Source organism: Cricetulus griseus, unplaced genomic scaffold, assembly GCF_003668045.3.
Source record: "Cricetulus griseus strain 17A/GY unplaced genomic scaffold, alternate assembly CriGri-PICRH-1.0 unplaced_scaffold_1, whole genome shotgun sequence".
Lineage (NCBI taxonomy): Eukaryota > Metazoa > Chordata > Mammalia > Rodentia > Cricetidae > Cricetulus > Cricetulus griseus.
Window position 1 is genome coordinate 2496344 of NW_023276808.1, and position 26970 is coordinate 2523313.

At 45.6% G+C, this 26970-nt stretch overlaps 1 protein-coding gene across 1 annotated transcript in view; it reads right to left on the reverse strand.

Moving 5' to 3' along the window:
* The window catches only part of LOC113838584 (ephrin-B2-like), a 665634-nt gene that overhangs the window by 9850 nt on the left and 628814 nt on the right, over positions 1-26970 (reverse strand). The window contains exon 4 of the mRNA XM_035453536.1: positions 20071-20074. Within this exon, the coding sequence (XP_035309427.1) occupies positions 20071-20074 (4 nt within the window). The remainder of the gene's footprint in view (positions 1-20070; positions 20075-26970) is intronic.

Genomic DNA, 26970 nt, shown 5'->3' on the forward strand with positions numbered 1-26970 from the left:
AGAGACTAGTTTGGGATTTTGTTGGTGCTTGTGAGGATATTCTGCTCCACCTTTTGAGTTCGGCTTTCTCTCTGTCAATAAGGTAAGTTTTTTTTTTCTTTTTTTTTTCTGTTCTGAGATTTGAAACTGAGGAATTTAGCTTCGAGAGGCAGGTGTAGGCTTGATATGGATGTTGGATGAGATAGGTTTAATTTAGCCAGCTTACGACCTGGGACACTCTAAGTAACACACTTCTGCCTTCCTCAAAACCACAAAGGGCCTACTTAGAGAACTTTTCGTAATCTGTGTAGTTTGGAGCATGTCCTGAATGCGCTCTGTAGACTATGCCGGCCTCGAATGCACACGACTGCCTGACTAACTAGGATCATGGGCTTGAGCCAGCACTACTAGCTTGCTTTGGAACTTGAAAAAACTAGAGTTTTAAATGAACATAGCCAAGGATTCGGCCTCTTGGCCCCAAGTCAGCTGAGTGTAGTCCCACGTCATAGGAGGCAAAGCCTGCAGGCAGATTGTACATTGTTTTAGCAATGTAGTAATTTTCGGAGTTTTTGTGAGTGTTATGAATGACGTTTCTGGGAGTTTCAGAGGGTCCCAGGCAATTGTATTGGATTTGTTTGAGAAGCCAAATTACCAATGGACTTGGGTCAATTTTGGGACCGGATACTAACCACTGTGAATTATGCATCATTTAAGTTTTTGGTGCATTAATTTGAACTTTTCCAATGTTTTTAGTTTCTGTCAGGTAAATTTTTTTTTCTGGCTTGTGCGTCTCTCTGGACCAGGTCAGCCTGTGGTACTCAAACTATGGGGGCGATTTCCCCAGTTCTTACTGACTCCTCTAGCATTCGAATAGTGTGGGGCACTCTTGGGACTTGAGCTATAATGGTCCCTTTGGTAGCGTGTGTCTGGGTTAACAGTGAGGTTCTGGGAGCGGGGACTCCACGGGCATGGGGGGGAGAATGTTGAGCAGGGAGGAAGGTTTTGTACATCGTTTGCACAGTAGCCAGGAACTGAAGCTGAAGCGGTATTGGAAAGGAGGGGGGGCGGGTCAAGGAGCCCCGAGGCTCGAGGGGACAACCCACAAAGCGTCATCAATGTGGTTGCCCTCTCTGAGTCAGAACTGGAAAGTGCTTCCACTTCGTTCCTCCCTGTGTGATTCAAGCCTCCCTGTTGAGCCCATTGGAAACTCTTGTGCACAGGCGCTGAGCTCAGGCTTGGGAGTGTGAGGAGTGCTGCACTCTGCTAAAAATGCTGGGTAAGTTAGGTGTGATGGGAACATTGTTCATGTATGTTCCGTGAACCTAAAACGGAGCCCAGTAGTGGTGAGACCTAAGCTACAACGGCTACATTTTGAAAGCGGATTTTTCTCTGGGAGCTTTTGAGACATTTTCAGTTCGTTCAAGTTTCACCTTGGTTGTAAGAACTGCAGTTTAGGGCACATGTTTCAGGGTTTTGGGGGGCGGGGTTTGAGACAGGGCTTCTCTCTGACTTTTGAGGCTGTCTTGGAATTAGCTCTCTTGAACAACGCTGGTCTCGAACTCACAGAGATCTGCCTGCCTCTGTCTCCAGAGTGCTGGGATTAAAGGCAGAGGGAAACAAATCAAGGCCCTAACAGGAACTCAGAAATTCCTTGAGCTATGTTGCAAACCACCTTTGACATTGTTTTTTGAACTCCTTGAACTATGTTGCAAACCACCTTTGACATTGTTTTTGAACACTCTCTGTGTGAGCAAAACACCTCAGTGTTTTTTTGTTTTGTTTTTTTCCAGACAGGGTCCATCTCATTTGGAGTCAGATCCACAGGCTTCTGCCTCACAAGTGCTAGGATTCAAGGCTTGACACACCATTGTGCACTCTATGAGGCCCTTTTTGAGATAGGCTGTTGATGCTGGAATTCCTGCCTACCAGAAGCACAGATCTTGTTTCTTCTAGGATTAGGGCATATGCCACTTCCAAGTGGTTTTCTGAATTTTTGTGTATGTGTGTGTGTGTCGGGGGGAAACGGGTGGCAGAACCTAGTAAATTGTCCAGGTTGTCCTGACTGCCTCTTGGGTGCTAACTGTAATAGCCACAACACTGGTCACATTTTACCTTTGTGCATGCTCACCATTTGGCCTGTGCTTAATTCCCTGTATCAGGTCACTGCAACCATGCTGGTTCCTGTGATGTATGTGTGGACTTCATGCTTGGTGGCAGGCTCCTTAACATGTTTCTGCGATTTACCATTAGTGAGCATACTGTAGCCTGGAGCTTGCATGGATAAGGATATATATATATATATATATATATATATATATATATATATATATATATATCTGCAGATATATACATATATATCTGCTTCTGTAGGTCCTGGAGTTCAAACCCAGCGTCTCTCAAGTCTGTTGCCTTTCACCAATTGCTTCATTTTCCTGGGCCTCCCTGTAGCTCTGTCTGCTCTTGAATGACCTGCCTTTGGTACATAAAGGCCCAAGCCATCATACACAGCAGAGGTAAACATTTGTTCAGCCCAGATGTTAACCATCGGCATGGAATCTATATAGATCCTTAGGAGAGAATATGGTCCTTGGTTTCATGCATGCTAGCTAGGCAGCCAGTCTTCCAGCTGGTCCACATGTCCTGCCCTCTCATCGTGTGGAGGCCTCATCTGTGTGGATAGCAGATACAAACATTCCTGGATCTTTCTAGGTATACTGCCTCTGGGAATTTGGTTTACAACCCCAGGCCACTTAGTATATATTGTGCTTCTGTTTTTTTTTCTAGTGTACAGTTTCCCAGTGTAATTACAATGTTGAGTTGTGAAGTAGGAAAACAAACAACTTTTTTTTGGCTTTTCCAGACAGGATTTCTCTGTGGCTTTGGATGCTTTCCTGGAACCAGCTCTTGTAGACCAAGTTGGTCTCTAACTCACAGACATCTGCCTGCCTCTGCCTCCATTGTGCTGGTATTATAGGCTTGTGTCACCAACCCCCAGCTAAACAGAAAATTTTCTAAGGAATTGGCTGGGCAGGGAAATATTGCCCCCCCTTCTTATATCTGCAAGGATTCTAGGTTACTGCTTGAATTGCCTCTGGAAACTGCAAATATTTGTGGGTCTAGAGAAGCCGAGGCAAGCAGAACTAAGAGGGGGAGGACAGCCTTGTCTACAGAAATGCCTTGTCTCTAACATAATATACCCAACTCCTCCAAGTAAGTGTCCTCTGCCCTTATTTTAATCTGCAGTTTCATACATTCGACAGTAGATGGGAGTCTTGTCACAGTGACTGACTGAAATGTCCAGTACTCAGATTTTTGTGGGGTTCCAGGGCAGCTTTGACTGTTATACAGAGAAAAGCAACAGTCACACACAAAGTAATGTCTCTCAAGTCCTGGATCACAGCTGTCCGAGGGAATAAAAGTCCTGGTGGCCTCCATTCTGATGCTGCATTCCTGCTCATCACCCAATATCCAAGTACGTTTTTGTGAGTCAAAGCGCTGCCAGCCTCCTGTGGGTCATTTTGTTCAGGTCCATTCCAAACAGCCTGTGGACAAACATAGAACTAGCACTATGGTGACTTCAAAGACAGCATCATGGTACCCTGTCTTTTAGCCTGTCTTCCTTCCCTTCCTTCCCTCCCTCCCTCCCTTCCTTCCTTTCCTTCCTTCCTTCCTTCCTTCTTCCTTCCTTTCTTCTTCCTTTCTTTGTCAAGATTTATTTATTACTTATACAGTGTTCTGCATACCTGCAGGAAGAGGGCAACAGATTGAATAGTAGATGGATGTGAACCACCATGTGGTTGCTGGGAATTGAACTCAGGATCCCTGGAAGAGCAGTCATTGCTCTTAACCTCTGAACAATGTCTCTGGTCAGACAGCCTGTTTTTCAAATATTGTTTTCATTAGTTTTGTATTGAGTACTTCCTGCTCTTGTACAGGGTCAGAGTTAAGTTCCACACACAACCATTTTTAACTCAGGTCCAAGGGATCAGCTGTCCTTTTTTGGCCAATATCTGCTGAATGCATGTTGATATATATATATATATATATATATATATATATATATATATACACACACACACACACACACACACACACAACCATTAATATTTCTTTTTGTTTGTTTCTTTGAATTTTTTTCCAGCAGGGTTTGTCTGTGTAACCTTGGATGTCCTGGAACTCAATCTGTCGACCAACTTGCATTGAACTCGCAGACATCTGTCTGCCTCTGCCCCCCAAGTGCTGGGATTACAGGGTTGCGCACCAATGCCCAGTTTGCTGCCAGTGGTCTTGACTACTGAGCCTACATTCTAGCCACAACAATACAATTCTCAAGGGCAAGGGCAATGGAGATAACCAAGAAGAAAGGCTTTTTCTGCCATGTTTGGTACCAGCAGAGCACTGATCTCAAGGTGGCCTCAGACTTGTAGAAATACTGTCTGTCAGAGCCCAGAGATGTCTCTGCTTCATCTTGACCCAAGGTCAGAGCGTTCAAAACTGTCCTTAGTCTTCCAAGATTAAAGTCATAAGGTCTAATGTATGGCTACTATAGGATGTTTGATCTTAGTCTTGAATGTCTTACCTAAATAACTACAGACTTGGTCTGAGGTGTGGTTACTCTTGACCCTCAAGGCCCATAGGGAGAAGTTGAGTCTCAAGTATGGTTATCAAATGTTTTGTGGATTAGAGTAGAAAGTGTGTTTGTTCCTTATACATGATAAAGAATTCTTTTGCCATGTTCTCCTTTTGATTGGGGTACTTAAGAATGCTGAAGAGTAAACTTGGGAAGTTCAGTAGTCATGCACTGGATTGCCCTCTTGACTCTATCCTGTGTCTCTTTTTCTTATGGGTCTTTACCTGCCATTTCTCAATGTTTTCTCCCCCTCAGGAATGAACCTGGCAAGTTGGCTGGATCCCACTGAAGCCTAACATGGATTGATTATGACAACTGTAAAATTCAGAACACAGGTAAATGCAAAATATTAAACATTAATTTGCAGTGTTGGAACTTACAGCTCTGGGGATGCTAGGAAAACAGACACTCTACTGCCAAACCATTCTCCTAGCTCACATTTTCAGGTAGGGCCTCACTAATTTGCCTAGGTTGGCCTTGAACATGGGATTCTCTTAATTCAGCCTCCTTTTAAGCTGGAATCCAGCTAGGGATTTTTGTTTGTGTGTGTGTGAATTTGCTCTTAATACTGTTTGTCATAGTGTGTTTTGGTGGCCCGATATCAATCTGTAGAGGTTTTTGTTTCCACCCACGAGGGTCCTGATGATGAAGCCTGTCATCAAGCTTGGCAGTAGATGCTTTAACCTGCTAAGCCAGCTATCCAGCCCTGTAGTTTTGTTTTAGGATGAGTATTTTGCACACATGCATGACTGAACCTGATATTGCAGTGTCAATGGAGGTCACCATGGGTAATTAGATCTCCTGGAACTGGAGTTGGATCCCCTGGAACAGGTTGTGAGCCACAGAGTGGGATCTTGAAACTGGGACCTCTGCAAGAGCAATAAGTGCCCTAACTAGAGAGCCACCTCTCCAGCCAACTTACTTCCAATGTTCAGTTTACTTGTTGGAGACAATGTCTCTCTGCTCGGTTGGCTGGCGAGGTATTGACATGCACCTTTTCATGAGACCTCAAAAAGAGACCACCAAGGAGCTGACTCACTGATGCAAATTCATCCCTCAGTTGTGACAGATTTTTAAAGGAAACAACGGCATGGAGAGGTGTGATCCTTGGCTGTTCAGGATTGGTTATAAGTAGGTGACTTGGGTTGTGTTGTGATGGCAGCATCCTTTGCTGGTGTGGAAGTCTTAGAGATCTGCCTGGCTCTGCCTTCCATGTGCTGGGATCAAACTTGTTCCCAACCACTCTGGGCTCCTTACTCCCAATCTTGAGTGTCTTTAGACATTAATAAATAAAAACCACAGGACACTCCTAGTTGTATTCTCAATTACAGATGCAGATAGCATGGTGTGGAATGCATGTCCAGTGGGTAGATAACAGACTCAGAACTCCCAGATGACAGATGATACTGGTTTCATTTAAAAGAACAAGAGAGGGCTCAGAGGTTGGAGCACTGGCTGCTCTTCCAGAGGACCTGAGTTCAATTCCCAACCACAACAGAGTGCCTCACAACCATCTATAAAAAGATTTTGTGCCCCCTTTTGGTGTGCAGACATACATGCAGGCTGAATACTATGTACATAATAAATAAATATGTGTAAATATAAAGCAAAAGCGAGCAGTGGTGGCCCACGCCTTTTAATCCCAGCAGTCAGGAAGCAGAGGCAGGGAGATCGCTGTGAGTTGGAGACCAGCCTGGTCTGCAAGAGCTAGTTCCAGGACAGCCTCCAAAGCCACAGAGAAACCCTACCTCAAGAAAAAAATGCAAAAGAACTGGAAGTAAAGTCAAACTGTCCATGTTTGCATTGCCAACATTTGGGAAGCTGGGGCAGGTGGATGAAAAGTTTGAACTACTTGAGGAGCTTAATCCCCAGCTAGCGTTGGCAAATGTTCTGGGATTCAAATATTACAAAAAATTCTATGAGTGAAATAGTTCACATTTTATTAACACACTTTATATTATTTTTATTATTTACATATGTACATGTCTAGTGCTGTGAGATGGAGTCATGACCATAAAGGCCAGGAAAGGGAATTGGATCCCTGGAAGCTAGAATTACAGGTGAATGTGGCCAGCTGACATTGGTGCTGAGAATTGAACTCAGGTCCTCTGTAAGACCACCAAGTCTTTTAACTGTTGATCTGTCTCTGCAGCATCATTTCTCCAGTGTTTAATGCATCTCAATCATTTAGAATTCCTACCTCCAAATCTGAAGCTAGGATTCCTGAATCCCCCATTCTCCCCAAGAAATCAGGGTCCATCTCTCACCACAGAACTCAGTTTTTGCAGCTTGGATGTCTCAGCCCCCTGCACAGCATCCAGACACTTGTGTACTCCAGAGTGTTGTTGGTCACATAAAGCTCAGTCAATGTCTTGTTGGCTCCCAGGATGGAAGAAAGGTCCTCACGTGCTTTGGCTGTGAGGCCACAGCTGTCCAGCCTGCAGGGCACAAGCTGAGGTGAGTGAGGTGTTCTTTTCAGGGAGTTGAGGTGAGGATTTTACAGGTGACAGGGTTTAAAGGACACCTTCCTTAGTGAGTGGTGTAGCCCTCAGCAAATAGTGTCCCTGTGATATTCACACAGGTAAACCTAATTAACTTCACTTGGTGGCCAGAGGCAGATGGATCTGTGAGTTCAAGGATACTGTAGTCTGCAATGCTGAGTTCAAAAACAGCCCAGATTACACAGAATAAATAAACACTTAGGGGGCAGGGACTTGGGGACCAAAAATAATAAAAATGTGAGTTACTATACACTGGATCTCCTTTGTGGTTTGAAGGCAAGGATCAGTGACTTCCTTCTGTGGTTAAATTGTTCCTCATTTTTGTCTGGAGCCACATTTGGTCTGGAAGAATAGAGTTAGGGAGGCCCCTGACCTCAGAGCTTGGAAGGACAGATAGATATGGTGGCTCACATTGTAACCCCAGCAGAGGAAGCCTGATTTCTGAGTTCCAGGGTAGCCAGGACTACACACAGGAAACCCTGTCTGGGGATAAAGCGGCGAGGGTTTTGTAGATAGAGTCAGAGCAGCACTGTTGTGAAGCAGGGTGAGTCTGAGAGTATAACCAGTATAGTAACAGATAATAGAAACCTAATATTCCAATAGCAAGAGCTGGGGAGATGGTTTAGTGGTTAAGACTACTCTTATAGAGGAGCCAAGTTTGGTTCCTAAGTTTGGTTTAGTTGGTTCACATCATCCTGTAACTGATACTCCAGGGCATCTGATGCCATCTTCTGGCCTCTGTGCATATTGCAAGCCCAGATACACATACCCATAGATGAAAAGAAAATGCCCAAATTAATAAATGCCTTATTCCCCAAGCAGATTCTAAACATCCCCAAGGTTTTTCGCCTGTGTATATGTGTGTATTTACATATGTGTATGTATGTTTATTGGGGGGCTAGTTTTTGGAAGATGGGGGAATTTTTTCTATCTCTACTTATGTGGGGAGTTATGGCAGCATGGTGGTAGGAGCAGGAACCTGAGATACCACATTTTCTTTTTTTGAGAAAGGGTTTCTCTTTGTAACATTTGGTGCCTGTCCTGAAGCTTGCTGGCATGGACCAGGATGGCATGGAACTTTCAGAGATCCTCCTGCCTCTGCCTGTGTAGTGCTGGCATTAAGGGCTCCACCCATCACTCCCTGGCTCAGTTATGTTTATGTGTTTCCTGCTTTTAGAATGTCAATAACCATGGTTGTTTTCTGTTCTGTTTTTTGAAGTAGCATCTCCCATATCCCATGCTGGCCTGATAGTAGCTATAAAGCTGAGGCTGGCCTTAAAATTTCTACTTAAGCAGCCAGTGTGTAGTGGTGCATGACTCCATTAGCATCCCCACGCTACTCCTGTCGCCCTCCTAAGCAAAACACTCCCCACAGCTCCTGAAGTCTGCAGGCTGGATGCCTCAGGCCTTCCCCCAGCAGCCACAGTCCCCTGTCTCCCAAGTCGTTGAAGCTCAGATCCATTTCTTGGGGACAGGTGTTGACTTGGAACACATGGGCAATCCCTGTGCATGTGTCTGAGCCAAGCTGGCAAATTCCCAACCTAGAGGAAGGGACGGCCAAGGTGAGTTTGTCCCATGCCTTTTGGTTAGGTCCCCGGGGCTGGGCTTAAATGCCAAATTGGTATGCTGGGTGCAGGGGTATGGCCTTGCCCACCTTTGAGAGAGACAAGGGGAGAAGGCAGAGAGGAAGACAGGACAGAAGGAAAGGGCCACACAGCTAACAATTGGCTGTAACTCCAGTCCTAGTCAATCTAAACTTATCTTCTTGACTCTGTGAGTACCAGGCAGGAGCTTGGTCAAAAGCATACATGCAGACCGGGCAGTGGTGGCACACGCCTTTAATCCCAGAACTCAGGAGGCAGAGGCAGAGGCAGAAGCAGAGGCAGATGCAGAGGCAGAGGCAGAGGCAGAGGCAGAGGCAGAAGCAGAGGCAGGCAGATCTACAAGAGTTAGAACCAGGAACCTTTCAAGAAAAACAAAACAAAACAAAAAGAGCATACATGAAGGCAGAATGCCACATCTGTCAAATTTGTAATTTAAAAAAAAAGAAGAAAGGGGTGGGGCTTTGGTAGTACACACATTTAATCCCAGTGCTCAGGAGGCAGAGGCAGGGGGATTGCTCTGAGTTAAGGCCAGCCTTGTCTACAGAGCAAGTTCGAGTTCCTCCAGGGCTGTTACACAGAGAAACCTTGATAGTTATTTGTTGCAGGAGCCCGTTGTGGGTAGTATATCCCTGGGCCAGGAGGGCTGGGCTGTATAAAGCAGCTAACAGAGCAAGCCACAGGGAACCAACCAGTAAGCAGCAAATTTCTTTGGTTTCTTTACTGTTTCAGGCTTCTGCCTTGGTTTCCCTCAGTGAGGAGCTATATAACTTGTAGGATAACAAAAACTCTTCATTCCTGAAGTCACCTTTGGTCATGTTGTTTATCACAGTAACAGAAAGGCAAGTAGAACAGCGGTACACTTTGGTCAGTGTTTGTTCTGAGACCTGAAAGTTTAACCAATCTCCCCCCCCAGAAATTAAATATATATATGTGTGTGTGTGTGTGTGTGTGTGTGTGTGTGTGTGTGTTTGTATGTGTGTGTGTATGTATGTATGTATGTATATATGTATGTATGTATGTATGTATATGTGTATATATGTATATATACAGTGTTCTGCTGGCATGTATGCCTGCAGGCCAGCAAAGGGCACAAGATCTCATTAGAAAAGGTTGTGAGCCATCATGTAGTCGCTGGGAATTGAACTCAGGACCTCTGGAAAAGCAGCCAGTGCTCTCAACCACCGAGCCATCTCTCCAGCACTTCCCCTGGAAACTAAATGTACAGCAGAACAGAAGAGCCATTTCAGTGGTGTCAGTGATGTATGTGTAAAGGCCCCGTGGCAGGAAAACTTAACAGCAAGATTCTGTAGCTAGAGCTGGTGAGGAAATTGGAGGTCCCATGGCCTCCCTGGACAGAGAAGTCAGGGGAAGCATGCTGAATCAGGAACTCCACTCACCAGAGGGTATGCAGTTTGTAGTCCTGAGGCCCTCACACAGGAGAAGTACCTCGGGATCACCAAGGTCATTCAGGCCAAGGTCCAGCTCAGTCAGGGTCTGTTTCAGCCTGAGGCTGGAGACCAGATCTTCACAGGCAGCTTGGCTGAGGTGGCAGATTTTCAGCCTGTGTAAAAGCCAGCCAGTAAGCATGATGGTGGTATTTCCTGGGGACATGGAATCTATCCCCAGCCCCTGTCTTCAGAGTTCAGTGTTCTCAGGAAGCGGTGTGGCACACACCTGTGACACCCACCAGCACAAGTCAGATAGAGGCAGGAGGATGTTCCATTAGACTTGCCTGGGTGTATAGTGAGGCTTTGGCTCAACAAGACAGGGGCTCTAGCTGTAGCTCAGGTGGAGGGCTCTTGCCTGGTGCATGCAAGGTCCTGGGTTTGATTCCTAGCATCCTCCCACCACCAAAAGAAAGCAAGCAACAAACTGTTCAATGCCTGGCAATGGTGGTGCACAAATTGATCCCAGCATCCAGGAGACAGAGACAAGACAGAGATATCTATGCATACAAGGCCATCCTGTGATACAGAGTGAATTCCAGAATATCCAGGGCTACACAGAGAAACCCTATCTAAAAAGTAAACAAATGAACAAACAAAAATACCTGTCCAAGGTGCCAATATGATGTTACACGTATTTGATTACATAAATATATACAGGATTTTCAAATTGCACTTAAAAATTATTTTGTGTGAGTTGGACATGGTGGCTCACACCTTTAATTCTAACACGGAGGAGGCAGAGGCAGGCAGATCTCTATGAGTTGGAGGCCAGCCTGGTCTACATATCAAATTCCAGATTAGGCATAAATATACAATGAGACTCTATGTCAAAAAATATTTTGTGGGCTATACCTGTGCCCATGCACAGCAGCAAGTGCTGCTCAGCATGGAGCCATCCCTACAGCCCCTGTGGGTCTTTTCTAATTAATGCAGGAGCCCATCCATCGTGGGCATTGTACCAGGACATCTTGGAGGAGTCTCTCCTTTCACAGTTTGGGTCCCAGGCAGTAACCTCAGTTTGTCAGGTACCTTTTCCTGAGGAACCATCTCACCAGCCCCTACAGGTACTTTTAGTAAGACTTTTATTGGCTAAAACAAACAAGACTGACATATGTCCCAAGCCTTTGGTCCTAGCACTTGTGGTTATTTGTGGAGATCGTGTTTTTCCTTCCTGAGTAATGAATGGTTGAACTTCCTCTGGGGGTTGAACTTTGTCATCAGCCTTGATAGCCAGTGCCTTTATCTGCTGGGCCACCACCTTTTTGGCCCCTGTAATCAAATCTCTCTGTCTCTGTCTCTCTGTCTCTGTCTCTCTGTCTCTGTCTCTCTCTCTGTCTCTCTCTCTCTCTGAGACAGGATGTCTCTGTGGCTTTGGAGGCTGCCCTTGGTACTCGCTTGGTAGACCAGGCTGGCCTCAAACTCGTAGAAATCAGCCAGTCTCTGCCTCCCGAGTGCTGGGATTAAAGGCATGGAACACCAACTCCTGGCCTCTTTTCTAATTTGTTTTTTAAAGATTTTAGTATTTATTATTCATACACCATTTTGCATCCACGTATGCCTGCAAGCCAGAAGAGGGCACCAGATCTCATGACGGATGGTTGTGAGCCATCATGTGGTTGCTGGGAATCGAACTCAGGACCTCTGGAAGAGCAGCCAGTACTCTTAACCTCTGAGCCATCTCTCCAGCCCCTCTTTTCTAATTTTTAAAATTATTATTTTATTGGGTTGAAGAGATGGTTCAGCTATTAAGAGCATGGGCACCTCTTGCAGAGGACCCAGTGTTCAATTCCCAATACTCACATGGCAGCTCACAGCTACTGTGGAATATTAGTTGAAGATATGTTGCATTCTTTCATGTTGCATTTGTTTAACTCTGTGAAGCTGTATTACTTTGCCTGCCCAACACACTTGACTCATCTAATAAAGACCTGAACTGTCAATAGCTAGGCAGGAGAGAGGGATAGACAGGGCTTGGGGGCAGAGAAAATAAATAGAAGAAGAGAGGGAGGAGAAAAGATTGTTTTGCAGACTTAGGGTAAGGAGCCAGATCAGGTTGTTACACCTTTATCCTGTCAACAAATAGAGTGGCTACAAAATAATAGTTATGTTTGGGCCATTTTTCTCTCTGCTACCCAGAGTGATTTTGATAATAACTACCCATCCAATAATCTGGATTCCCTTTTTAAAATACATCCTTTGATTTTCCCAAAGATTATACTCTCAGTGTATTTCCAAGGATTGAATGGTTTTCACAGATGGTTCTTCAAAAGGGACAGTGGTAGTTGTATCTTATCCTATCATTAAGACAGCCAGAAAATTGCTGCAGCTTCTGCCCAAATGGCTGAACTTTTAGCCTTGGCCATGGCAATACAACTCCTCCTCAGGGAAACATTAACATCTATACTGATAGTTAATATCTACCTCAAATTGTACAACCCTTGGAGATGCCTGCCTATGTTGCCAGTATCTACAGAGTACAAGAAAGTTTGTTACAGATACAGGGTCTGCTATGGCAACTGAGTGAACCTGTATTTGTGTGACATCTTAGGGCCCATACCCATTTGCCAGGACCTCTCTGTGAAAGAAATTGCACGGTCAACAGGTACACTCAAATCTTTGCAGTTTCACAAGAGCTCACTAGAGCACAATCCTTACATAAGCACTTTTATCTCAGCACAGGGTCCTTACGATTTCATAATGGGATAACCAAGGAACAAGTTGTTTAAATAGTTAAAATCTTTGTGTGGAATTTCTTCCAGTGCCTTACTTGGCAGTTAATCCCCAAAGACTGTTGCCCAATCACCTGTGGCAGACGGTTGTAACGTATGTGTCATTCTTTGGTAAATTGCAATTTGTCCATGTTTCTGTAGATACTTTTTCCAGACTAATATTTGTCTCTGCCCATTCTGGCGAAAAGGTAAAACATGTTAAAAAGCCACTGTCTACAGGCTTTTGGTTACATGGTGGTCCCAAAAGAAATTAAGACTGATAATGGCCCTGCTTATGTCAGCAGAGGTTTCATTCAGTTTTGTCAGGATTTTGAAATTACCCCCAAAACTGGTATTCCTTACAACCCCCAAGGGCAGGCTATTGTGGAACATGCCCACCACACTTTAAAAGCCTATTTAGTTAAAGTAAAGAAGGGGAACCTTGGCTCCCCTAACTCTATCACTTACTTTCTATCTTAAATTTTTTAATGATTCTGGTAATTCCACTGCAGACCATCATTGGTGGTCCGCTACACAGAAAAGACCTTTGGTTAATTGGATAGATTTTCCCTCAGGCCTTTGGAAAGGGCCAGATCCAGTTTTGGTGTGGGCCCGGCGGTCTGTTTGTGTTTTCCCACAGGATGGCGAGTCCCCAATTTGGGTTTCTGAGCGTTGTGTGTGCCTGGTTCCTGCTGATATGCTTCAGCCATCTAATGAGTCATTGGGTGTTTGGACCCAGTCCCCAAAGGGTCTCTAAGAGTTGTTTTCCAGCATAACCACAGGTACCTCCTGTTTATCTGATCTTCCCCAATAGGATCCTGATGTGAACCCTTTGACCTGGGATTTTTGTAAGTTTGTATACAAGGCTGCTCCACAATAAAAGTGAGGGACATTCTCTCAGAAACTGAACCAGGCATCTTGTGATTTATCCAACCCTTCAGGCTTTCACCCAATACTTGGTCTAAGTGGTAGTGGAGTTTCCACTGAGAACAGGAACGAAAGGGGACCGTGAGAGATCACCTTCAAAAGGCTGCCAAGCAAGTAAGGAGTTGTGAGGGTCGATTGCAAAACATACTAGAAAATAGGCACCTCAAATCCTAAGAGAGTTGGATTGGAATAGAGATCACAGTAAATCACACAGAGAAAATTTAAAGAGACAAGGTACTGGTAAGATTTCATATTAACGTTGCACTAAGCAATAATGCTAAGAAAATTATTAAAGAAATCCAGGAAATTTGCCTCTGAGGAATCCCTCCTGCATGAGCTACCCACCAGCAGCCAGGTGACCCAGCAGCCTGAGCCCTTGTCCACTGGAGCCCACTCAGATGAAACTGATGTGGTGTGCACAGGCTGGCTGGAGAAATCACCCCCTGAGAAAAAGTCGGCTCACTATGCTTGGAAGAAATTCTGGTTCATTCTGCGGAGCGGTAAGATATGTGGTGACCCAGATGTTCTAGAATACTCTAAGAATGAAAAAAGCAAGAAACCCTTGGGGATCATCAACCTAAACTTCTGTACGCAGTTGGATGTATCCCTGACATTCAACAAACAAGAGCTCCAAAAGAGGTTTATGTTTGATATCATTATCAATGAGCACACCGTTTACTTGGTGGCTGAGACAGATGCTGACAGGAATAGGTGGGTCCAGAGCATCTGTCAGATCTGCGGCTTCAGTCAAACTAAAGAGAGCATTGACACCCTGAGAAACCTTTCTTCAGTCAGTCATAATCTCTGCTCTTCTCCAGCTGAATTCAGCAGCTCCAGTCAGCCTCTGCTCCGAGAAGGGTCTGTGGCAGATAATGATTATGTGTATACCTTCAAGGCACCCAGCAACACCCCGTGTAAGGAATTTGGAGACCTCTGAGTGGACTCAGCCATATCTCCCCCACCACAGCATCCTAAGACACCTTGGGGGAGCAGCCCTCAAAAGAGACCTCCAGTCAGTGACTACAAGTATCCAACACGAGGTGAAGAAACTGCCTGCTGGTCTGCTAAATCTCCAGAAAAGACTATCTTGGGTCGATCAGACAGTGCCAGCTATGATTTCAATTATATGCCCATAAACCCAGGTTCTGACATCCCCATGAGCACAATGCCCTCTCACTTTGTCAGCCAAGGAAGTGAGATCCAACCACCCCCGTTCAATCTGCCCCTCAAGCCTGGCCGAAAAGCAAAGTCAGTACCCCTTGACCTGAGTAACAACACTGTCATCAATGAGTTCCCTTTCAAGCCATTTGTCACCAAGTCTTGGGCCACATTCAACCACACCTTTAACCCAAGGTCTTCCCAGTACTGCCGTTCCATCTCCAATACAGACTCTGGAGACAGTGAGGAGAACTGTGTCCCTGTGCAGAACCCAATGTCTTCATCTCCCGTACCCAGTGGCACTAACAATCCAGCTCCAAAAAAGAGTACTGGCAATGTGAATTACATAGCCCTGCACTTCCAGGTGCTCTCCCCGAGACCTCACCACAAGCCGTCCACATCATTGTCACACCAGATGAGAAAGGAGAATATGTCCAAATAGATAAAGAATAGACCCAATCCCTACAAAAGTCCATACAGGAATGGACAAAGATGCAGCAGTCTTCAAGAACCTCCAGAGATGCCAAGCTATGTTAAGGATGGCCATCCCCTGACACCTCCTCTCCTTTGTGACTTTTGTTCAAAAGATGTATGTATGTTCTGTATGTATGGTGTGGCCACACATGTGTGTATGAAGTGTGATTGTAAATGTGTGACTGTTAACAAAAGAATGCCATTGTGTTGTCTTTAAATAGTTAAATGCTGGGGAAAGAGCAACAGTTGTTAAAGTACAGGTTACTTGAGGTGGAGGGAAAATGTCTGCTTTTGTTTCCATGGAAAGTGAAGGGCTGTGGATTCCTTCCAGACTGGTATGGTTTCATGGGGCAGGACCCCCTGTAGCAGTGGCCCAGGTGATCCGAATATTTGTTTTCATTTAAATTTGGTTAGTTAGAAATGGCAGTGGTCACAGTCAATGACTTTTTAAAAGAAAAAGGAAAGATATGATACTTTGTATTGGAATGGATCTTCATTTGTTGATAATTTTTATTGGAATGGATCTTCATTTGTTGACACTAGTTAGGTTTTCTAGATATATAGATATTCTTCATACCATTCAAAGAAATGGTTTAGGGTTTTTCTTGACAGTGATACACAACTGCTCCTGAAACACCAATTATAACTGAGAGGAAGAGGGGCATCCAAGAAACTCATTATAGAGTTTGATTTTGACATGGCAAGACCAGCCATTTGGGCAAAAAGCTACTCTTGTCTAAACTGTTTCCAGTGCAGGACAGTTTAGAATTTCCGGCTTTGCTGAGAAGTCTGCCAGACACATTATGGCCTGTCTAGGAAGCAAGGTGTCTCTGTTTGTTCTAGAGTTTATATATTATCCTTCTATGATCTTTGATGGAGTTGAAGATAGATAGTTATAGTAACACACTAAGATAGAATGGTTAAAATCTTATAGTTCTTACTTGATAACTGTTTTGTTATATATAAAGAAGGGGGAGATGTTGGAACCCAGACCCCATGGGGTCTCTTAAGATTTGTTTTCCAGCATAACCACAGGTACCTCCTGTTTTCCTGACCTCACCCCACTGGGATCAATATCCTGTTGTGAACCCTTTGACCTAGGTATTTGTAAGTTTGTATATAAGGCTGCTCCACAATAAAGGTGGGAGATATTCTCTCAGAAAAGGACCAGGAGTCTTGTGGTTCATCCATATTTCCAGGCTTTTGCCCAATACTCTGACTTAGTGGCCAAGATCAGCCACAAGGATACATCTGTTAATCTACAACCAAAAAGAAAAAGAGCGACACAGGCCGGTCCTGTGCCCCATTCTTCCCACCCAGCTCTATCAGTTGGCCTTACCGAGGACTTCTAAGTGGACACACAGACAAGTCCTGAGCTGGGACTTCATTGACTGCTGTTATTGGGCTCCAGGCTGCCACTGTTCATGGGGGTGACACTCAAGAGGGAGGCCCTTTCTCCCTTGGGAAACCCAGAGGAGCCCACAAACAAATAAATAAATAATAAATAATAAATAAATGTGTATATGTGAAAAAGAATATATATGGGCTGAGCCAGTTGGAGCAGTTATTCGACAAAAGCCCTCAAAAGGAGAGACACAGGGATCCAGACACAGGAAATCAAGGCCTGTCTACTGTCCAAAACCAGGTTTAGGCTATCCGCCTAAAGCTTCATGCTGAGACCTTTATTTTTATTTTATTTTTTATTGGATTTTCAAGACAGGATTTCTCTGTGACTTTGTAGGCTGTCGTGGAACTAGCTCTTGTAGACCAGGCTGGTCTCGAACTCACAGAGACCCACCTACTTCTGGGTTGTGCCACGGTGAGACTGGTCATGAGTGTCACCTGGCTTACCTTACACAGCGAGACCCCTTGTCAAAATGAAATTGAACATTATAGCTACTGCTTAGCATTCAGCGAGCTGTGGGTTTCCGGATTCTCTCCTAGAAGTGGTGAGGATCTGTGCTGTTTAGACATGGGCTTAACAAAAATGTGTTTGGTTTTTCAAATGCTGGAGTCATGAGGGACAAGAGCTCAGCCAGGGACACTCAGCCTTGGAGGCACTGTCTACTGTCAGGACCCAAGAGTGCTGTCCCAAATGAATTGCCTGGCTCAGGGGGTCCTTCCAGGAACACGGAGATGCGCGCCCCCTGCTGTCACTTCAGGACATTGCTGATAGTGCAGCCTCTGAGGCAGGAGACAGCTTTGGGGCCCGGGTACAGATATCTGTGATGGGATACACACAAGGGCGAGCAGTCATTCCTAAGGACCATTGTCAACAAAGGCCTGCGATGGACCCAGGATTCCTAGCCGGGCTGCAGCGTTCTTTTAGCAAAGGCTGCAAGATGCAGGGACCCTGGGACAATAGTGTTTAGACCTCCCCAGTGTTCTTCCCACACGAGGTGGTTTCTCCTTTGATCCGGTTCTTCCCATGGTCAAACTGGGCTGTGGGGTCCTGAGAACCTGAGCCGTGCAGCATCATGACAGTGCAGTGGCTCTGGGGGTGTTTGTGGGGGGACCTGTACCTCTTACAACCAGTCTAGGCTGCCTGTGCTGTGCTTGAGAAGAAGCCTGGCTCAGGCTGTGACTTCAAGCTCAGAGGGGGATTTTCTTAGTTTTGGGAAACAACTCTGAGGCTTGGACTTCACAATCTGAGGCAAAATGCCAGTCTTCAAGATATCTGATGTCTTTTTTCGTTCTTTTTGTGTTTTGTTTTGTTTTCCGGACAGGGTTTCTCTGTTGCTTTGGAGCCTGTCTTTGAACTAGCTCTTGCAGACCAGGCTGGTCTCAAACTCACCGAGATCCGCCTGCCTCTGTCTCCTCAGTGCTGGGATTAAAGGCGTGCGCCACCACTGCCTGGTCATTCTTTTTATTTTTAACACACATGAATTTCTTATGTTCATGCTGTCCTGAAAGCAGGTCTAAAGTCCCAGGTTGAGGTAGAAATTCATGATTCTCCCTCCTGGAGGCAAGACCAAATCGGTACATCCCCAAAGGAGATGTCTACCGGTCATGAGGTCTGGATACCCAGTTCTCAATCAGGCCAGCATCCTTCCCTTCCCTGGAAGATGGTTTTCCAACTCTGCCTGTCTGCCACTTTGCCACAGGCACCACTGTCCATCAACTGTAGACAATCATGGTTTCTACAGCCTGACAAAGAGGACAATGACCACTAGAATCTTCAGTGGATATCCTTTTCATCCTACTGCTGTCCTGTAGTAACTCATAGACATCCTCCTGCCTCTTCTTCTCAAGAAACTATCATGCACATAACTACACATCCACACACAGACACACTCACTCACACACAAAATCAATATTTTGAGTTTGAAGCTAATTTGATGGGATGCTTTGCTTGGTTGGATTCAGCATAGAATAGACAAGGCATAGTGGCCAAGGCCAGACTGGGAAAGTAGTGACAAGAGAAGGATTCAAGATTATCCTCAGCTACATAGAGAATCCAAGGCTGGCTTAGCCTAGAGAGACCCAGTCTCCAAATAAATAAAGGTAGAAAAAATATAAAAAGGAATCCAGTATTCTAGACTTAAAACCAGTATCCTTGATGCTGTTGTTATTCATTGAGATGGAGGCTCTCTGTGTAGTCCTGGCCCCAAACTCAAGAGATCCACCTGCCTCTCTCTCCTCAGTGCTAGAATTAAAGGTATTGCTACTGCAAGGGCCAAATCAATATCTTGTCTGATTCCCCAAATGGAAGATCTAGCTGCTTGCTGACAAGGTTTACTTCTTCCATAAACAATAGATCTAAACTGCAGTGAAATATGCCTGGAACCTGGGCAGTGGTGGTGCACACCTTTAATCCCAGCACTCTGGAGGCAGAGACAGGCAGATTTCTGTGAGTTCCAGCCAGGATAGGCTCCAAAACCACACAGAAACCCCATATTGGAAAACAAACAAACAAACAAACAAACAAAAGAAGACTGAATCTCACTATGTACCCTGCTTAGTCTGGAATTTATTATTGTAGACCCCAGGGCCTTGAAATAACAGGGATCCTTCCCCCACCCCCAGCCTCAGCCTCACCAAGTGCTAGAAAAAGGTAACCACTCTACCCAGACACTAGACATTTAAAAACAAAGAAACAAATCCACTTCCTCCTCTAGAAGTTGGGGGCAAGGAAGCCTGTGAAGGTCATTGTGTCCCAGGGAAGCTCAGCATGGAGGACACAGGGTGGGGATTGGGTAAGGATGGCGCCAGGTGGGGGAGGAATACCAGAGCCTCCATTCCAGGCGGCCAATGACCCCTCAGACTATATAAGAACTAGAGCCCTTCTCTCTCCCAGCAGTTTCTACTTTACCCATCCAGATCCTGCTGTTGCTGCTTGCGATTCCAGTCTGGCTTTTATCTGGAAGAAAGGTAATTTTTTTTTCATTTCTGAGGTTAGCAATCTAGAAACTTGGCTTTGAGAGGCAGGTGTGTATCCCTGACATGGATATCTTCCCTCAGTTTTTGGAGGAGACGCATTTATTTTAGGCAATATGGTTCAGACTGAGTAACTCGGATCTGCCTTCCTCCAGGCCACCAAGGCCTGCTTTAGTAGTTTGGATTTTCTCTACAGTTTGGAGACTGTACTGGAGAGTTCTCTGTAAACCATGGCGACCTCGAACTCACAGGTCTGCCCCTGACGAACCTGCCCAGTGCTGAGATTAAAGGCGTGAGCCAGCACTAGGTTGCTTGTTTTTTTCTTTTTTAACTTTAAAAACTAGAATTTTAAATCAGCATGGCCGCGAATTCTGCCTCCTGTTTGCTCAGCCAGCTGAGTTTCCGTCCCACACCACAGGAGGCAGCGGCCTGCAGGCAGATATAGATTAGTGTCAACAAGGTAGGAATTTAGGAGTGTGTGTGCGTGGGGGGAGGCTATGAATGTTACAAAGCCTGGGGTGGTAGTCACTTGCTTGAAGGATTTTCAGAGGATCCCAGGAAATTGCATTTGTTGGAGAAGCTGAATTACCAATCGTTTTGGAACCTGATTCTAACCCGTATCCCCAATTTCATACATTATTCAGGTTTTTGGCACAGAGGATTCTATGGCTTTCTGGACCGTGTCAGCCTGTGGTACTCAAATAATGGCAGCACTTTTTGTTGTGGAACAAAGTGCCGCCAGGTTTTGAGCATTACCGGCTGACAAAGGGGCGATTTCCCCAGTTCTTAGTGACTCCTCCAGCATTCATCTAGTGTGAGGCACTCTTTGGACTTGAGCTACAATGGGTCCCTTGGTATCACATGTCTGGTTTAACTGCGGGAGCTGGGACTCCACGGGCATGGAGGGAAGAATGTTGAGTGGGAAGGAAGAACTCAGGACATCCTGCACAGTAGTCAGGAACTGAACCAGTATTGGAGAGGACCTGGGGGAGTCGAGGTACCCCAAGGTTCGAGGGGAAAACCCACATAGTGGTCATCATGGTGGTTGCTCTCTCTGAGGCAGAACTAGAAAGTGTGTCCACTTTGTGCCCTACTGTGTGGGGCCAGCATCCCACTTGAGCAGAGTAGAAGAAGCATTTGTACACAGGCACTGAGCTGAGGCTTTTGGGGTGCTGCTCCACCGTGTAAAGACAGGAAGCAGTTCAGGTGTGATGGGAATATTGTTCATGTATGTGCCCTGAACCTTAACGGAGCCTGGTAGTGGTGAGAGGCAAGCTACAATGGTCACTTTTTGAAACCGGACTTTTTTTCTGAGCACTTTCTGATCTTTTACCCTTGGATGTAAGAAGACCACTTTAGGGTACATGTCTCAGGATTTTGGGATGAGAGGAATGTTTCAACCCATGATTGAACTGATCCAATGTGAATTTTTTTCAGGTTTGTGAGCCTCTCTGGACCATGTCAGCCTGTGGTACTCAAAATGTGGAGGCACTTTGTATTCTGGAATAATGTTGCACCATGTTTTGAGGGTTACCGGTTGATAAAGAGTGATTTCCTCAGTTCTTAGTGGCTTATCCAGGATTTTTCCAGTGTGGGACAATTTGGGGGGGGCTAAGTTTCTAAATAGGGATTCTCTGTGGCTTTGTAAGCTGTCATGGAACTAGCTCTTGTAGACCAGCTGGTCTGGAATTCAGAGATCTGCCTGCCTCTATCTGCAAGTGTGTGGGGCATTCTTTGGACTTGAGCTACAATGTGTTCCTTGGTAGCACATGTCTGGGATAGCTTCAGTGTCCTGGAGCTGGGACTCCAGGCATGGTGGGGAGAAGGTTGAGTGGGAAGGTTAGGGAAGAAAGGCCTCCCTTTCACAGTAGCCAGTAAGTGAAGTGTCCAGGGAGGGGAAATGGGAGTCCACAAGCACCCAGGCTGGAGGGGACAACCCACATAGTGGTCATCAAAGTGGTTGCCCTCTCAGAAGCAGAACGAGAAAGTGCTTCCACTTTGTGCCTTACTGTGTGGGGCAAGCATCCCAGTTGAGCCCATTGAAAGCATTTGTGCACAGGTACTCAGCTCAGGATTGAGTGTAAAGAAGAGCAGCACTCCTAAAATCTATGTATTGGGGTAAAAATATTTTTCTTGAAATGCTGTGTTAATACAGCATCTGATATACAAATATCCCATATTAATACATGGGCAAAATCCTTAAGTGGATGTGCAGGTCCTGTAGGACCCTCAACCTGTGATACTCAACCTGGGGGCTCTTTTGTTTTCTTGGAAGAAAAGTGCTGCCAGGCTTTGAGTGTTACTGATTGAGAAAAGGATTTCACAAAGACTGACAACTTAAAAGCCAGGTTCTGTTTTTAAGACCAGGCAGATGTGTACCTGAGAGGAATGAAGGCCTGCCAGGGTAATACAGGTGCTGCCATCTGGAAGCTCAGCACATTGGCTGCCCTCAAAGTGGAGGCCCTCTCCAAGGCTCATCCATCAACTGCATCCATTCTTGTCTGTTTGGACAAGGGGCCTGGAAACCACATTGGAGCGTGGAGTTTCCCTTATCTGGGTGCTGGAGGTGAATTCCTTTCCAGTGGATACTTCACTGATGAAAGAAGTTGTGATGCTTCACATAAATAAGGTCCCTAAGCTGGTAAAAGCTCAGTTGTAAAGCAAGGTGGGGGTGGGATGACCCAACTGGACAGGACACATATATTTTTCCCCACTTTGGTTTTTCCTTTTTTTTATTCTTATTTTTTTTTTTGAGACACGGTTTCTCTGTGGCTTTGGAGGCTGTTCTGGAACTACCTCTTGTAGACCAGGCTGGCCTGGAACTCACAGATCTACCTGCCTCTGGGATTAAAGGTATGTGCCATTACATCCCAGCTGGTTTTTCTATTCTTTTTTTTTTCTTTTTTGAGACAGGGTTTCTCCATATTGCTATGGAGGTTGTCTTAGAACTCACCTTTTTGTTCTGAGATATGGGTGTTTTCCTGAGTAACCAGCCTGACTGTCCTGGAACTCACTCTGTAGACCAAGCTAGCCTGAAACTCAGATCCACCTTCCTCTGCATCCTGATTCCTGTGATTAAAGGTGTGCTCCACCAAAGCCTGTGTTTTTTTTATCTTTTTGATTTTCAAAACAGGGTTTTTCTGTAGCTTTGACCCACCTACCTCTGCCACCACCATGCTGAAACCTTTAACACTTTATTTTTTTATTTTTAGGTTTTTTGAGACAGGGTGTCTCTTTGGCATTGGAGGCTGTCCTGGAACTGGCATTTGTAGACCAGGCTGGTCTCAAGCTCACAGAGATCCACCTGCCTCGGCCTCCCAAGTGCTGGGATTAAAGGCATGCGCCCGAAATGCCCAGCGCTACCTTTTACACTTTAAATTGCTAGTGGTAATAGGTCTATTAGGAAACGATGGGGTACAAAATCCAAATCTGTTGCATTTTGAGTACAAGGCCAGCCTAGTGGACAACCAGAGAAGGGACACTGATATGCCTATACATAATTTGGCTTGTCAGTGGGGGAGGGTGGTGTGTAGACCAGTGTAGGCTTCCCCTCTTTAACCCCACAGTGCTGGGATTAAAAGGTGTCTACCATGCTTGGCGTTAACTTTAACTTGTTTCCGTTTTTCAGGCCTTACACAATAATTGAGATTCCTAACAGCTTTTCTACAGGTTACTTGCACAGCACCGTTCAGATCTCAACCTGCTCCACTCAAACTCTGGGGACACTTTTTGTTCCTTGGAAGAAGTGCTGCCAAGGTTTTGAGGGCAGCCGATTGAGAGAACGCTGCAGCTGGGCAAGGTGGTGGTTGCTGTCCATGGGGTGGCACTCAAATGTCAGGAGCGCTCTTCTCATTTCTAAAGTGGAAAGTGTTTCGACATTTGGGTGTTGTCTGTGGGTACCATTCCCGCCTGCGCTGTGGATAGCGGCTCATCTTAAGAGATTTACTGTTTACTGTGCACGGTGAAGGTTGCAGGGAAGTAAATGATGGTGAAGTAGGTCGGGAGGATTGATTTGTCACCTCAAGTTCCCTTAACCCACTGAGTTATCTGCCCCAAGCCCATTTAACACGCTTTAGACCCTTCTTAATTTTGCAGTCCCATCTGGATCCATCTTGTGAGGTCCCAGATAGCCATACTCAAAATGGAGGCACTCTCCAGGCCTTGGGAAGGGGAAAGTGACTCCATTTTGGGTGTTGCTGTGTGGAGAAGGCATCGTGGAACTTCCGTGCACTGGCAATTGCTCACTTGGGGACTCTCAAATGTGGCGCACTCTTCTGGATGGAGTAGAAAGTGCTACACCATTTGAGTGTCCCCTGAGAGCACCTGTCCCTTAAAAATCTTCTGATCCTGTTCTAGACCTGAGTGTTCACTCACTGTCCAGACACTAGGTGGGGAGAGTTAACGCCTGTTCCAGCTACAGTGGGAACTCCAGTCTTCTTGGGGGTTTGAGTGAAGACACCTGAGACCTGGTCCTGGTCAGTCCCAGCCAGAGTTAAGCATTGGAGTTGTTAGTGTATGGTGTCTGCAGCATGAGCATGCAGAATCGTCTCCTGCATGTGGGGGCTGAGAATTGAACAATGATCCTGTTAGGCTGATCCACCTATTCCCTTAGTCCCAATTGTTAACTTTTAATGACCAAAGTCATTTTGAATCCTTGTGTTCAATTGGCAATTGTGGTTTTCTCCACTAAAGATCAATAAAGTCTTGTTCTCTTGGCACTTTTGTCTTCAGTTTTATTTTAACTGTATGTGGCAGTGTTGGGAATCATAGAAGGTTGTATCCATGTGCTCTCTAGGGATGGGACTCCAGCCATAATGCTGTTTTCCAAGCATAGCCTGCTAGGTCATGTCAAGGGTCCAGTTGGAGGCAGGACTTGCTAACTAGCCCTGCGTGACTTAAGATTGTCTAATTGCAGACTGACAGCTTCCATTAGCAGGTACTGAGCTTGGATGCTATGCAGTTCCATGTGGTCTGGGGCTGGCCTTCCATTCATTCCAGTTTCAGTTAGGGAAGCTCTGGGCTCCACCCTCCAGTTTTCCAGGAGGCTACCATGTTAGTGGATTCATTATTTCTCACAGGAGGAGCTAACTATAAACCCATGCATTTTGTTTCTCACCGGAGGGGCCAATTCACTTTGCAGCCCTGTAAGGATGTAGGCGAGAGCTTGCCAGAACAGTAGGTCAACTGAGGCTCACATAAACCTGTCTATAACACCCCATTTCCTTCAAAGGATTGTTTTCTCAGGACTTCTTTTAATCTGTTGTAGTTGCAGAGTTTGGCCAGTAGGTGGGAGTCTTGTCACAGTGATTGACTGAAATGTCCAGCTCTCCAAAATTTAGAGTCTCCCTGGTTTTCTTTCTCTATCACTGCTGTTCTAATCTGCTAATCAGCCAATCCCCATCCTAAAAGATCTGCATGGAGTCCACATCAAATCCAAAGAGCTTCATCAAAGCCTGTGTGCTTATGGCTCCAGCAGAACAAACATTTTCCTCAATCTGCACTTTCTGGGCCTCCTGCCCCAGGACAGGGTCTCCTGTGCTCCCTTCTGGTTTCTGATTCTGAAGATGATGTTGAGTTCCTAATCATCTTGACTCCACCTCACCATGTAGCAGAGGCTGCCCTTCAATCCCAGCACTAGGGAGGCAGAGGCAGGAGGATCTCTGTGAATTTCATGCCAGCCATGACTGTTACACAGAGAAAAACAAAACACAACAAGTTCCATCTCTCAAGTGCTGGATCACAGCTGTCAGAGGGAATAAAGTTCCTGGTGATCACCATTCTGAGGCTGCAGCCCTGATCAACACACAATATCCAAGTCCAGTTTTGTGAGTCAAAGTGCTGCCAGCCTCCTGTGGGTCATTTTGTTGAGGTCCATTCCAAACAGCCTGGGGACAAAGATAGGACTATCCCTATGGTGACTACAAAGGCAGCATCCTGTCACACTGCATTTTGGCCTGGTTTTCAAATATTTAGTTGTTTGTGTCTGTGTGGAGAGCTTCCTGCTGTAGCACAGGGCTAGTGTTCAGTTCCACATACAACCATTTTTAACTCCAGCTCCAAGAAGTCTGCTGTCATTTTCTGGCTAATATCAGCATGTGGACACACACACACACACACACACACACACACACACACACACACACACACACACGTGTACATAAGTACATACACACATAATTAACCATTAACATTTCTACTGTTGTCTCCTTTGTTTTTTGACAGGATTCTCTGTGGATATTTGGTTGTCCTAACATTTCCTCTGTAGACCAGGCTGGACTGAAACTCCTGGACATCTGCCTGCCTAGGCCTCCTGAATGCTGTGATTGAACACATTGGCCACCACCACCTGGAAACTATGTTTATTTTATGTACATTGGAGTTTTGCCTGCATGAGGATGCCAGATCACCTGGAACTGGAGTTACAGACAGTTATGAATTGTCACATGGGAGCTGCGAATTTGAAATCAGGTCTTTTGAAAGTGTGTTGCCTGTGTTCCTTTTGTTGGTTTACTTTTTTCAGACAGGGTTTTCCTGCGTCAACAATCTTGGCTGTGCCGGAACTCACTCAGTTTTTTTTTTTTAGTCTGGAGTCACATTTGGTCTGGAAGAGTAGAGTTAGGGAAGCTCCAGCCCCCAGTGCTTCTCTGTCCCAGCAAACACATCTCTAAACAGTGAGTCCAACGCCCGCAGCTTGGTAACACTTGGGTTTTGAAGAGTAGGCATGGTGGCTCACATCTGTAATCCCAGCAGAGGGAAGCTGATTTCTGAGTTCAAAGTCAGCCTGTACTACAGACTGAGTTCCAGGACAGCCAGGTCTACACAGAGAAACCCTGTCTGGAGAGATGGGGTGGGGGAGTAGACAGGGACAGAGTAGCACTGCAGGGATTCTGCCTCTAAGCATGGTGAGCCTGAGTAGGGAGAAAGTATAGTAAGAGATCCCAGAAACCCAGATCCCCAAAGCAGGAGCAGCAGAGATGACTCAGTGGTTAAGACTGCTCTTCTTGAGGAGCCAAGTTTCCGTCACCCAGTTAGTAGTTCACAACATGCTGTAACTGATGGTCCCGGTCATCTGATGTCATCTTCTGTCCTCTGTGGACACCCCAGTCCCAAATACACATACACAAATAGGAAAAGAAAGCTCCCAAATCAAGCCCTGCCTGCAGT